Genomic DNA, 14,676 nt, shown 5'->3' on the forward strand with positions numbered 1-14,676 from the left:
ATCCTGATTCCTGGGAGCTGGAGAGAGAGAGAGAGAGAGAGAGAGAGGCGGGGATATTATTATGTCTTTCGTACTGATGATTGTATTTACTTACGTGTCATTATCCAATAGGCCTAACTTGAACATGCATAGTGTAACATGTTCAAACACAAACAAATCAATTTTATGAGCTGCTAGAACTAATTCATTGACTATTAATTTCACTCTTTCAATCATGTAATATTGCTATTTTACGATAAATCCATATCCAATGGTTGTCTATTCTCTTCTGAATCATAATTCAACAACTATCATCTTAGATATCATTGTTTTAATAAAGTCCAAATTTTCTCATGATGTCGGTGTACACATATGGGAACTGAATGGATAGAACAAAAACAAACAGAAACTTCGTTTATATGATACGTATGACTCACATCCGGAGATCTGCGATATGTCTTTGAATTTTGAACTCACCCAAGCCCTCAGTTTTTATGGGCTCAAGGTGCTGCTCGCCAAGACGGCTAGAGGAATCCTAACAACATGATTCTTATCACCATTAAGCACCACCTCCCCAAAAGTGAATGTGCTCGTTGCCTCTATTGCCTGCAGCAAGATCCTCAAGCCCCTAGATGAATTCGGGCTGATCATGAAAACTTGAGGTGTGACGGTCACTGCTACCCCGGCAGGCTCCTGCACGGTGACTGTATACCTCTCCATGACGGTGGCAACACTGGTCACCCTCCGAGCAACCCGCCTTGATCCAACTAAGTTGGTCACCGTCACGCTTGCAGTGTTCAAATCTGAGGACCACAGCATTCGAGACATTGGGCATCCAACGCCCACTGCCCTCTTCAAAGTCCCCTCGTCGATCCCAGGAACGGTACATAGGAATTGGATGTAGTTCTCAAACCCGATGTCAAATATTAAGCCCGGATCAATTGCCCGAGCACCATTAATGAATCCAGCACCATAGTCGAAAGGAGTAGCTGTGCTCAACTTATCTGACTGTTGGGCCAAAATACGGCGACCATAACGGTCAGTTACATCGGCAGTCGTCATCATAGCTGACATGATGGCAGCTGGGCTCCAGTCAGGGTGCTTCTGCTTGATCAAAGCTACAATGCCTGAGATGTGTGGAGTAGCCATGCTCGTGCCTGATAGCATTACAAAGTCCTCACCTATTTAAAGGTGTTAAAGATAAATTGCATTGTTAGCATAGCCATCTGAGTATACATCACTACTTATAAAACAAAATAGAGTGCATAATATGGTTTCAGGTGCCTACCCGTAACTTCTTCTATACTGTGGCTACTGGGGCTCCATGCTCCCCATATGGCAGAGCCCGGAGCCATGATGTTGGGCTTAAGGACGTCAGCAGCCTCCCTCAGGTTATTATTTATGTCAGGTCCTCTTGAAGAATAGGATGCAACAGTAGGTGCATCTCCGGTATAAATGGCGTGCCGTCCATCTTGAATTCTGCCTGTTCCGACGAAGCTAATCACATGTCCATTTACGCCTCGTGCTGTGTTGGAACTGTAGTAGTCCCACAAAGCCTACCATTCAAATATAGTGAAGAGGATAATTTAATCATACAGACTCTTATTTCTTCTTATGAATTTTTTGCATTTATTTCTTGACTAAGAAAAACCACTTGGCAGTACTGCTGAAATCTCTCTTTATGCTCATTTCAACTTAGAAGGTTATCTCACAATTGCATGAACTTAGAATAGAGTCAATTGACGTTCACAAATGAAGGAACTATCAAGGGAAATGAGAAACTCTGATCCATGAAGCTGAAAAGTGTTGGATATGCATGGAAACAAAGATTAAGTAGCATTCTTGCAGATGTAAATTACTGGAAGCACAATATACCTGTGAGTCTTGCGTGCTTTGAAGCACAATTCCAGGGACTGATAAAGTCATTGATTCAACTCCAATTTCAGAGTTTAGGAGGTCACGATCTGTTGTAACTATGACTCCAGCTGCTCCAATCTTCTGGATAGTGTCGAAAATCACACTGATGCGTGTAGGAGCATAGATGAACCGAGTTACGTATGCACAAATGATCAACTTCCCCCGAACCACAGATGGAATAAAGGATCCTGGATCCTGGCAATTTGAGAGCCATGCAGTAGTTCCATTCCTGTTCCTGGTGCTCACGTCTTCGGCTGCCGCTATTGGGAACATCACTTCATCCGGTGTTGGTGCTAGATAAACAGAGAAAGAATGTAATTAGAAAAGAATGGAGGTACTACAGATGTATAAACTCCAAATCTATTCAAATTAAGTTCCGAGGGCTGTATTACGAGAAAGGCCGATGCCAGACAGGACCTGCCCATTGCCAAGTATTATTGAGTTGTTGTACTTTCGGTCAGTGGTTGAAGCTGCCACGCTTGTTATCCATGGGCTAAATGAGAGTACTGTGCTTGAATCAGGCCCTCTATTACCAACTGCTTGAACTACTGACACTCCAGCCTTGGTGGCAAACAGCAGCTGCACTTCTAATATATTAAGAAAAGAGGCAGGTCCAGGAGGAACTGATGAGGGCCCAATTGAAAGACTCAGAATATCAACACCATCTTCCACTGCCTGCAGGTAACGGAATAGCAAAATATGCCTATAATTTTAGTTGGTTTGGATTTATCTAGATAGTAGACTGTGAGAATGAATGATGGCACCTTGTCAATTGCTGCAACCACATCAGACATATAACCACCGAAAGAGTAGGAAGCTCTATAAATGGCTATCCTATTAATGAAAAACAAAGATAAACAGAGTTGGAATTGGATGCTGTGAATGCAGAAGGTGCTACAGCTTTGGAAATTTAAGAGTCAATTTGAGTATCACATGTGTGGATGTATTTTTCTTACCGAGCTCCAGGAGCCATGCCACTAGCATACCCATAGTTATAGCATTTAGAAGACACTGGTACATGGTAATTTCCAGCAGCGATTGAGGCAGTATGGCTGTGGAAGCATAGTAAAAGCCATCGCATGTTACAATGACTAAAGGAGGTGAAGGTTTGATGAAGTTGCAGTCAAAACTGAAGCACTACACGGATATCAGCAAAGTTAACCAAGGACAATAAGGGTCAAGTGGTCCTGTGATACAATTCAGGAATTATTCTGTGACATTGTGAAAATAAATTGCAAAATGGATTGAAAGATTGGAAGTGCAAGTCATTTAATAGTTAGAGTAAATTTCTATAAATCTGAAAATAGGCCAATTATTGTTTCATATATTGGTTCAGATGATAAATTACAACACTGCATATTGAGATACTTGTCACTCCCACTGCCTGGCATTCTCATGTAGTGGATCTGATCAAGTGTCAGTTACAATCACAGAATAAAAGATATAGTGTAATCTGAAAAGCTCATTGTAGGGTTCACATATGGTAGATTGGTAGCAGATAAAATGAACATTGTAAAATTAACAATTTACCAGAAGACCAAAGTTTGCTAGGAATTCTTTGGACCAGAGAGATGAAAAGCCAACCCTTATTGGCTGTAAGATTGAGTCATGCAATTGTAAGGCAACAAAGCAAGAAAAGGAAAAAAAAAAAAAACTTATGATGGAAGGGAAAGAGTCTTGTGCTAACTTATGTAGCCGGTAATACTGTCAAACTGAAGTATTCCACCCAAAATAAATAAGAATAGCTCCTATTCTCTTCTAAGATGAGAGATTCCGTAAATCTACAAGGCTAAATTTATTCTTGACAAAGCCATAAGTGTCTGATTTCTTGTACAAAGGCCAATTAAGAAGATTTTAATTTTATGTTTTCTCAGTGATCTATCAGTTAATTAATTTAAATAGCATTGAGAATCTGAGATAATGAACAAAAGAGGTCATTGAATGCATCTAATACATGAAGAGGAAAAAAATGAACTGTAAGTGAAATTTAAAGGGGTAGAATGTCTTTTGCACTTGCCTGCCATGACCGTCAGCATCAAAAGGGGACGCATATTCGTGCGTTGCATTAAAGTCACCGGCTGCTATAGCTCCACGTGCAAAGAACTGGGCGCTGACTATCTTTCCATTGCATGCAGTTGAAGGGAATGCATCTCCTGCTTCACATGTCCCTTTGAATTTCTTGAGTTCTGATACTGATGTAGGCCTGTCGTTAGAAAAGCTAGGATGGCTCGGGTTGATGCCAGTGTCTATCATACCAATAACCACCCCGTCACCAGATCTTTCGGCACCACCTAAAACTGGCCAAACTCCAGAGGAGATTCCAGTATACTCAGGAGTGTACGTGGTCATCTTGGTCATCTTAATGTCCTCATGGATGACTCTGACTCCCCTTGCACCATCGAGAATTTTAATAGCCTATTACGCATATAAATCAAAGTTAACATTTGATTAGCCTTTGGAGTAACTCGGGGTCATCCAATAGAGGAACTTCCCTAAGAAATGTATGCATCAGACATTTTGACTACATTAAAGAATGTTTGTTAGATATGCTAGTGAACCTGACAATATTTGTCATTAAAGGCATATTCAAGTTCAAGAATCATCATTCTTTTGAAAGGAAAGATGAATAGCTAGTACATAAATATCACCAAGATGCAAATAAAGCAGCAAAGGAGGGACGAAAGGTAATAGCAACAAGAAAAAGAAGGAATCACAGCTGCAACTGGATAGACAAACACTGCAATATATACTAAGCATACATCTCAAAGACCTTCTGAAGAGTTAAAAGGACACCCTTCAAAAATTTCTCACTTCCCATGGATTAGTGTGCCAACTGTACGAAATCAGGCAATTATTTAGGGTTAAGAATATTATAATTTAATTTTCATTTGCCAGAATGATTTATGGTGGCATGAGAGGGAACATGGATTATTTTATATATATTCCACAGCAAAGAGACTCGAGAACTACAAAGGACCAAGAGTCTTTAAGTAGCAATTCTGGTAGATGAGAATGGCTAATTCATCAAGTTCAGCTAGAACTTAAGAAATTGCATTTTTCACATACATTATTTTCCATGATGCTCTAAATGTGTTGCTTTGTTCAATCATCCTATCTGGCTACGTCTGATGCCACGGTAGATGGTTAAATTTATGCTTGGGGGAAATAAGTACAGTATGGTTGAGTATGTAACTTTCATATACTTTCTGGACACCAAAGTTAGAAGCTAGTGCCAATCAACAGTGCACATTGTTGAATGAATAGCAGTATGAGAAATGGGTAGAGACTGTTCTATTTATTTCATTGAGTGACACTGTCTAAGCATGCTTAGTGGAGGATTGTTGTTAGTAGCTTGCAGCTAGCCTAGCTAGCACATTCTATCTCCCATAAAACATGATCCTTTTTCTTCATGTGCTTCTTGGTCTTTGCCAATGACTGTGATTTTCAAGTAGGACATTCCATCCAACATCCTACAACTTAATCTAGCATACAACATTTTCCCACAAAATTAAATAACATGCACCTTTTCAGATGTTGTATGAAGTGCAAAGCCATTGAGCAGGTGAGCGTAACTGTAGAGCTTTGTATAGGATCCTGTTGGGAGGAGAGACTCTAGGAATATGTCATGCCTAGTGAGCACCTTCTCTTTGTACTTCTGAGCTTTGTCACCACTCCTGCATAAGTTTCATTTCTCAGTATGATTAATCGAAAACACATAGAACTTCAAGCAAGGCATCAAAATGGTGGAAATGGAAATCACATACATCATATGGTTCTGACTTGATTTATAATTTATAATAGGATCATCCTCAATTAGGACCATGTAAACCTTTGCAACGACAGAAAAGGGTCCAGCATATGGGCTCATCAATGCAAGAAGAGAACTTAAAAGCAGAAACATAGAGATGAGAGCCATGATACCAAAGTTGATGTATAAGTGATTCCTTGAAGGGTTCCGAGGTCTTACACTGCACCCAATTAAAAGGACTTAAGGTGATCCAATTGGAATAAAAACTTGGTAGGTCAGAGGTAGAGGAAAAGAAAAAAGATCATGCACCTCATACATTTGCGCATCTCCTGCTCATTTCTCAACAGCTTTGTAGCAACCAAACACCTCCCACCTACATCAAAACTACTAAATTTCCCCTTACCTTAATACATTACCCAATTACAGGATGTACCATCACATAAATGAGGTTCAAGCAAGTCCCATTCTATGATGAAAACTAGAGTGAATGCACAGAACAATGACACATTCATCTGTCTCGTCGTAAAGATGCAAAATTTTCAGTTTATTGGTTACCTTCTACCAAATAAAATTAATAACTTGATCACGGACATGCTAAGAGAAATGCTGAAAGCAGCAGCATGTCGTAAATAGAACGAAAGCTAGTAAGATCATAGAACAATCAGGTTGTGAAGCATTTTATAACTAGTTTGATGTTTATGGATGCCTAGAAAAATCCTTAAACTATTTATGCTGTCCAATGTCAAAAATGATGAAACACAGAATGCGCTATGCACTAGTATCATTTAATATACAGAGCTTTAGTTTGAGGCTCAAGAGCACAACCTTTAGGTTTTCCATCCGAGGACTAAGGATCATTAGAACATTGTAAATACTGTGAACAGAATGCAAGACATGCCTATATACAGCCCTTCCAAACTTCAAGATAAAGATAGAAAATGAAACCAGTGATCTGTATTTACTGCAAGCAAGAAAGCAACATGCTTAAGTATTTGGAATCATGAATCCACCGCCATAAGTCCACATATAGCATGTCCAGTGAGCCAATCTAAAAAAGACCTTTTGGTTAATGTGGCAGACTGGCATTCACCTCCACTGGTCGAGTTTGTTATGAAGTTGCTAATGAAAAGCAGAAGATGAGAGTATATCCAAGAGAAACACTCATTGTGTAGGCAAACTAACCCTAAACATTCTATTTAGTCAAAACTCTTCAACTGAGATATAGGGGACATAACCAATATGGCACTGCATGTTCAACTAGATAAGAAGATACTGAAGTATTATATAGAAGCCAATAATTCTCTAGCTCTCATAGAGCACCGTTAATATGGTTTAAATTTTAACTAGCATGCAGAATCTAACCTGATGAGTCCAACTGCCATACACTTCAAGAATTGTGCAGAAACATAAAAAACACATTCATCTGTCTCAATCACTCAAACAATGAACATAAGAACACTCTCCTAGATAAAACGACCTCACTTCTTTATCAGCATGCCTTTATCTTTCCCTTCGTAGCAACCTGTAGTGGAGATTGGCTGGAGTATTCTTAGCAGTTAGCAGCATTGACCACAGTAGCTTCCAATGAAAGAAGTGACTTTGTGATACTGTTGAGACCTAGAGAGCCAGAATTTTCAATCATCATCAATATCAACCAGAAACACCACAAATCATATAGAAATACATGAACTAAAAGTCTAAGATGAATAAAAGAAACAAAAGAAATTCGTAACTTCGGTCCCAGATTCTGACTATTAGTTTAGAAATAGCTAACGTTACATCTCTGTCAAAATTACAAATTTTTTGTTTAATAGACTCAGGAGTTGTACAAAGAGATAAATCTAATGCATCCAGTCACTCCAGATGCCCAAGATACAAAAGAGAAATACAACATATACATCTTAAGGGATAGAACATGCATAGCAGAAGTTTGATGAAGTTTTGAGTACGAAGATAATGGCAAGAAATCCATGATATGAAGATAGGCTGGCAAAAAAAAAAAAAAAAACGAAAAATAGACTTGCCGCGGCATAAGCATAATGACTGTCGTATTGGACAGGCTCAAGATAGAATTCCTATAAATCATCCAAAGGCTGTAGTCAATTTTTTCTTGATCCGAGCCTTCGAGCTCCTCTTACTCTCGATGCATTGCAGAATCCCAGTTAGGTATCGGGTTACAACATACCCATGAGCTTCCATGATTGATTCTCAGTGGCAACATCACGTAGCAACGGGATACTCTGGCAGGAAATTGGTATAGATAAGAAACGATAAATTTGTACGGAGAACCAGGTTACCTGATCGATCAACTCAGGGCCGTCGGAATTTCCTGCTATTGAGAAGCGGCGAACGTTCTCGATGCGATCGCAGAGTTCGATTGGGTAATGTTAATGTCGATGCCGATGGCCGCCAGAACGTCCGCGAGCGAGACGATGGCGAACACGTCGGAGCGGCAACAATGGACCGGAGAGGACACCGCTTCATCTCGGAACTTATGGATACTAGTATACTACAGCACATCGAGACATGGGTAATATTTATAATTAGAGCACTTCATTGTCGTTTTTGCATATTACCGCCCGCATTTTTATTCTATTACAATAAATCTCTTCTATCCGCAGAATAAATAAATCGAAATCGAAATAAATGTGTAAAGCAAGGTGCAGAATGAAAAATTCCATTACTTTTCGGGAAATAAATTATTTTAGTTATATACGCTCTATCGACTGTCGTATATGAGACTCTGAATCATCGTCACGAGAGCCAACACCAGTGGGCAGGACGCACTGAGAAGAAAGGCAACAAAGTATAGAAGCATTCATTCGGAAATCCAACCAACCAAACGCCCAGATGCTTTGTTTCATCTCCTTCTCATCTTATTCCTCCCAACTTCTCCTCCTCCTCCTCCTCCTTCCATGGGGTATATGCAAAGATTTTGCCCTCTCTCCCGATCGACCTGTCAATTCTTGCAATGGAGGCACCTAACCGCTTTTTTTTTTTGTTGCTTTCGTAGGCACGGTGTTACCGGCGCTTGGGGCGGAAGAGTATTGCTCTGCTGGCCCGTCCATCATAGATTCGACCTCGCAGCCTCTCTACTGGAAGGCCACTAACCCCACGCTCTCCCCCACCCACCTCCAAGGTGAAAGAACCGAGAAAGATCATTTCTTGTTTATTTGTATCTTATCCTTCGTTGATTCTTATGGTCTGGGTTTGTTCGTGGTCGGTGGTGTCTCTAAATGGATTTCGCCACCTGGGTACCAAAAAAGATTGAATCTTGTTGGTGGGTTTGTGATTTTTCTGTCCCTGCGGCAAACTATACAAAATGTTGGGGAAAAAAAGGGTGAAATTAAATGCAATCTCTTCTCATTTGATGATTAAGAGCAGATTATCTGATGTAAAAATCTGGTTGCTTTAGTCCAATTGCGGAGATTTACATATATTCTTGCTTTCGTAGATTATTATTTCTTCAATTCTCGACAAGAAGTGAAATACCTGATTTAATGTTCTGTTTTTGTCATTAACTGACGTGCTAATTAATAAGGCTGGAATTAAGGTCTCAACAAGCTCTATCGTGTTCTATCGAAACGCAAACGCAAACACGTACATATATCATGATAATGATGTATTCTGGTGCTGCTTGTAACTGAGTCTGAAACTAGTATGAAATTAATCTGAATGATGTTGGTGGATGGTCTAAGGATCCTATAGTTGCTGCATTGTTTTGTCAAGATTATGCCAACTGAGATGACTGTACTTTTAAGGATCAAGATAATTCAGGTTGAGGGTTTTAAAGGTTTCATATACAGTTTTTTAATTGATCATGTGAAGAATCGCAAAAGGAGTCAATATGGAATGAGCTCAATGACTAGGTAGTAGAGTTCTTATATAAAGTATGGACTTAACTGTATTTTTCTCTTTGTAACACTTGAGTTAATTATACTTATAGCTAAGTAGTAAGAAATAATTTCCAATGGTAACTCCATGTCCACTTGTCATTTGCTGCAAAATATTCATTGTTGTAGACCAAGGTGTGATTTTTGTTGTTCCTATGACAGAGTGCGTGCTGGCCAATGTATTATGGAACAGATTTTACTTAAAAGCTTTTAAGATTATGGTGGTGTGAGTTAGACTTTATTATTATTTCTAGTATTCTTCAAACTAATCTCATCATTTTAATTTCTGATGTACCATTCAAAGATTTACCTGGTTTCACACGAAGTGTATATAAAAGGGATCATGCCATAATAACACCAGAAAGCCAAGTATTCAGCCCCCTACCAAATTGGTACCTTTGTTGTCTTTTTGTGCACTTCTATAATCTCGTTCAATTCACATCTCTAAAATTTTCTCTTTTACTTTAGGATTAACACATTAGGGGCATATTTGATAACTCCAGCCATGGGAGCACACTTCACGATGTACTTAGCAAAGATGCAAGGTATGTATGTCACATCATTGTAAGATATGAGAGGTGCATTTTGTATGGTACACAGAAATTATAAGAGCTATAGCCTAGAGTATCATTTTGAGAGACTATTATGGACTGGTGTAATTGTAGAAAGTTTGTTTTTAAAGATGATTCCTTTTCTCCATTTGCTTATTACAAGTGTCATCTGACTTTTTTTTTTTAATTTTTCTGCTAACTTTCTGATGCATAGTATGATAGTAATACAAGTGATTTTGTTATTATGCAGATGACTCTAGATCAGGGTTGCCCCCAAAAAATGTTGAAAGGTGTACATTCTCTTCTCAGAAGTGGAATAGCTATTTAGAGAATCATGATATCAGATATCTTTCTCAATGCAATGCCTGGATGCAGAGATCTGTTTAGTGCATTTATGATCCTGTAAAACAATAATCTACTTGATATTGCATATTATGTAAAAGGAAGGACTCAGAAGCAACAGTAGGATGGATATTAACAAAACCCATGGATCATAGCATCTAGCCAAGTCAATTAAGGAAAAGAGCAAAAATAGGATGGATATTAACAAAATTCATGCATGATAAATTTGATTTATCAGCCTCTTCTCTGTCCTGCATATTGCTTTATATTGTTTGAAGCTCTTTAACTAATTTTCTTCCAAACATTGTCTATTAATTATCTTATATAATTTTTCCAGGTTTCTATTTGTGCTTGACGGTAGCATTCTGTTGTCCAATAGTTCTGAAATGAGCCATAAGCTGCCTGTAAGAAACTTTTTTTTCTTTTCTTTAAGCATCTGATCTTTTTTTTTTTCTAATTTTTAACTTGCTTACAAATATGATTATTCTTGTGCTCTTAATTTACATCGGTCACAAGGCAGCACATAATTACATTGTATGACCAAAACCTACCTTTTCTATTTTGAATTCTCTTCTTACCTTTACATTTGGATGATGCTTTTGGCAAAGAGAAACAAGTATCATACATAAATATACACTGGAATTTGTTTGTGTTCATCTGCTGTATATGCTTAGTCAGATCACAAAATTCCATCAAATGTTTCTCTCCTTTAGTTTCTACCAATACTCTTTCCTGGTTTCCTCCTTTATTTGGCATGTCTTCTATATTTTGGTGTCATCAAGTTTGTGACTAGCCAGCTCCTTGTTGAGCTAAATGGTTGCATTGCTAAATTTCAATCCTGAGTCTCCTATTCTTCGTTTTTATTTGGAGAATCTGGGAATCGATGGAAGCATCTAATGGCCCTTGCCTATGTGGACTCTTATGCAGGTGGATTCATATGCTTATCTGCCTGCTAATGTGGAGCATATGTTGAAGTGCCGCAAATCAGCTATTCTTGTCATCTTTGAGCGGAGGTTGTTTGCCCAACCATATTTTAGCATCTTAAATAAATAAGTTCCTGCATCATCTTAAATTTTCTCCTTTTTCCATTTGTATTGCGAAGTTAATGCCTAAGAGCTAAGTTATCTTCACTATTTCAGGTATGTCAGCGTCAACAATGCTAGTCCTGAACAAATTGTCAGTACAACAGATAAACAGCCACTTCTTGAAACTCCAGGAGAGGTAGATTTGTGAGTCTTTTTTTTTTGACCCACTTCTCTTTTAGCAATTTGTCCATCAAACTATATGGGGATGGATCACATTGTTATGTTGGGCACATCATTTTTACATATGATTCAAATTCTATCATAAGCTGTTATAGAATAAAACTAGATAAATATGAATGGAAGAAAAGGAGTTCCTATAACTGTTTGCAAAAAGTCTTCTAGCCTTCTTGCCTCTGTCATTTTCTCTTGTCTTATATTTCTCACTGTTCTCTGCTTCCCTTACTTTTGTATGCTTCTTAGTGCTGAAATTTTTTATTTTGTTTATGTCTCTTTTCTGTAGGTGTTTGAACTGAGGAAGCTTCTACCGACTTCAGCCCCCTATGATTTTAATATTCATGTAAGCCAGTTGTATACTCTGTTGAGATTCTTTGCTCATTTTGTAAGATATATTTACTTATGTCTGCTTCTCCCTACATCTCTCATCCTGTTGTGTTATCATCCACCTACATCGAAGTGCTCATTTTTTTTAATGTCATATTTGAATACAATGATCTTATATCCATCATATAAACAATCAAAGAAGTAGCTAATTTGTTAGCACAACTTTTGATATGCCAACTATCAACCAGTAGGGCTGTGCCCTTTTAAATGTGCCCGTGTTCATCTTCTATATAAAGAACCAATCAATACAAAATATACTCGCAATATAACTTTCAGTAAAATCACTGGATGGTTTGAGTACAAATTTCTGGTTACAAATCTCCTCTATTGTGTGTATTTTATCTTAGGCATTCGAGAGTCAATTATTTAACAAGATATTTTTCTTATATACTGACTATTCCATGTCTGCAGATTATGGATTTTCAACCAGGAGAATATCTTAATGTGAAGGTATGCTAAATTTGTTTTTTCTGATAATCATTTTCTTTACGATATTAGGAGAATAACATAATTGATATCACAGTTCATATAGAGGATATTTTTCCTGGCATCGCCATATAATTCTGCTTGGTTTGTTTGCAAACTGTTTCTTTGGAATATTATAATATTCTGCTTCACTGCCTTCTTGGAACAGGAAGTTCATTACAATCAGCACGGCTTGCTTCTTTTAGAGGGGCAAGGAATATATCGTCTGGGTGACAGCTGGTAAAATTCCCACCTCCTACTAAAGTGTTCTTAAAGTTGAATTTGAGGTGTATCTCTTTCACATAGCAATCTTCTAATAACTTTAATAAAAACAGGTATCCAATTCAAGCAGGCGATGCCATCTGGATGGCACCATTTGTACCGCAGTGGTACTTTATTTCTTCATTGAATTGAAGGGCTCTTGGATCCTTCAAAGGCTAGGCTTACGTGTTTCAGTTTCTTTTTAGATGAAATTCGTATTGTTTCACTATTTCAGGTATGCCGCGTTGGGGAAAACACGGTCACGATACTTGCTGTACAAGGATGTCAACCGGGATCCACTGTAACCAAATGCGAATATGAACATACAAAAGGAGGGGTGAATCACAAATCAAGTTTGAGTTATGATGTTTAAAAGCATTCCTCCAGCAAAAATATCCAGTGGATAGGGGATGTTTTATTTACCTGTGAAAGGTGGTTTTGTTAGTAAAGACAGTCAATTGATCTGATGTAGGAGAGTGGTGGATTCTTCTATCTACTCGTCATGTATTCTGTGCCATTCATGTACAGGATACCGTAACTCATTGAGATCATTAAAGAATTTGGGAAGAACTCCTTCATTTTGTCAGAGCTGGTTACTGTATGTCATGGACTAATCTAATAAAGCAGGCGTCTTTGACCAATTTCAATCCTGAAGTGATCTCTGGGGAATAATGAACATAGATGTCTAATACTGCTCTCTGTTTATTAATCTTAGCCTGGTCATATTATTCGATATCATCAGTGCCCAACAGAGATCATTATATAGTTAGAGTACATAAGCTAAGTTTGGACACTTTAATCTTTCTTTCTAAGTAAGTTTTCTATTAGGGGATCAATCCTTATTACTTTCTGAAGCAATCAGTGAAAGAATCATATCGATCTCTCCAATGATTCTTTGAACATATGCTCTAGTAGCTTCCTGACCAATGTGTGTGTTTCTTTATGCTAAATGATTCCAAATTTTAAAGTCCATAACAAAGCTAGTCCACTTTGTTGATGGCCATCATTAGTGGCTTTGAAGAGGTGCTGAAGTTTTAATCAGAGGCCTATCCTTTTTGCAAAGGAACCCCTAGAGTGCATCTTGCCTGGTGTAGCATCCAAGGTAAATATTCCTACCAACCTTTGAATTTTGCCTACAAGATGGTGATGCCTAAATTTAAATTTTCTACTTTCTTTTTCCTATTAGTTTAGTTTGATGCTTTTGAATCTTTGACTAGCTAAAACCCTCTTGGCCTCTCATGTTTCTGTCTAATTATATACCTAGAACAAAGAAAGAATATGGTAGTGACTATTGTAAAATTAGCTCCACCACCTTAATATGAACTAATAAGATACCATATATTTATAATTGGAGTATTAAAATCATAAAAACATCAGAAAGATTGAAAATTTATCCATGGAGTTCTAGAGCAACAGAGGAAGATTACTTCAACTATTTTATATAAAGAGACATCATGCAACAAAGTATGATTTCAACCTTAATTAACACTTGAGTCACTCAGTTGCTTTCCTTTAAGTGCAATGGATTAACTATGTTGATAATGATCTTCTTTTTATAATGGCAGACCACCTAATACTAATAATGTTGGTTTCCAACTTCTTTAGATCAATCAAGAGACCAAATTCATCTCCTCTATTCCTAAGATGATCATAAAAGTCCTGTGAAATTTCTCCATCAGGGCATATAAGAGGGTGCAAGCTATTGCATTAAAGTCAGTGATACCTTTAGATCTATCCTGCTTCTCTATTCTTATATCTTCAGAAGTCCAATGACAAGTTCTTATTCATACAGGAAAGAAAAGGTGATCTTTGTGGAACTTTCCACTTTCTAATCCAACTTTGTCTTCAGCCATTGCTTTCTTATTAAATTAACT

General features: G+C 37.9%; 2 protein-coding genes across 8 annotated transcripts; one reads left to right on the forward strand and one right to left on the reverse strand.

Moving 5' to 3' along the window:
- Positions 1-271: 271 nt before the first annotated feature.
- Positions 272-8,133, reverse strand: LOC140761868 (subtilisin-like protease SBT2.5). Of its 7 annotated transcripts, XM_073099376.1 has the most exons (12): positions 7,942-8,133; positions 5,954-7,261; positions 5,818-5,864; positions 5,661-5,725; positions 5,420-5,570; positions 3,914-4,311; positions 2,853-2,948; positions 2,661-2,730; positions 2,289-2,571; positions 1,855-2,189; positions 1,268-1,535; positions 272-1,160 (listed from the first exon to the last, which is right to left on the reverse strand). In XM_073099376.1, the coding sequence occupies exons 4-12, from the start codon at positions 5,717-5,719 to the stop codon at positions 472-474; spliced, it is 2,349 nt and encodes a 782-aa protein (XP_072955477.1). In that variant the 5' UTR covers positions 5,720-5,725; positions 5,818-5,864; positions 5,954-7,261; positions 7,942-8,133; the 3' UTR covers positions 272-471. The 7 variants fall into 7 exon arrangements, with proteins under 7 accessions (XP_072955477.1, XP_072955475.1, XP_072955476.1 ...); XM_073099374.1 differs by having other exon boundaries at positions 5,661-5,864; XM_073099375.1 differs by having other exon boundaries at positions 5,661-5,864; positions 7,669-8,133.
- A 256-nt stretch (positions 8,134-8,389) lies between these two features.
- On the forward strand, positions 8,390-13,449 carry LOC140763813 ((S)-ureidoglycine aminohydrolase). The gene is made up of 13 exons (XM_073102168.1): positions 8,390-8,564; positions 8,658-8,783; positions 9,842-9,929; positions 10,006-10,082; positions 10,339-10,378; positions 10,768-10,834; positions 11,358-11,443; positions 11,570-11,651; positions 11,976-12,032; positions 12,488-12,526; positions 12,711-12,781; positions 12,877-12,930; positions 13,038-13,449. The coding sequence occupies exons 1-13, from the start codon at positions 8,495-8,497 to the stop codon at positions 13,105-13,107; spliced, it is 927 nt and encodes a 308-aa protein (XP_072958269.1). The 5' UTR covers positions 8,390-8,494; the 3' UTR covers positions 13,108-13,449.
- The last annotated feature ends 1,227 nt before the right edge of the window (positions 13,450-14,676 follow it).

Source organism: Typha angustifolia, chromosome 7, assembly GCF_048772165.1.
Source record: "Typha angustifolia cultivar Huaian chromosome 7, ASM4877216v1, whole genome shotgun sequence".
Lineage (NCBI taxonomy): Eukaryota > Viridiplantae > Streptophyta > Magnoliopsida > Poales > Typhaceae > Typha > Typha angustifolia.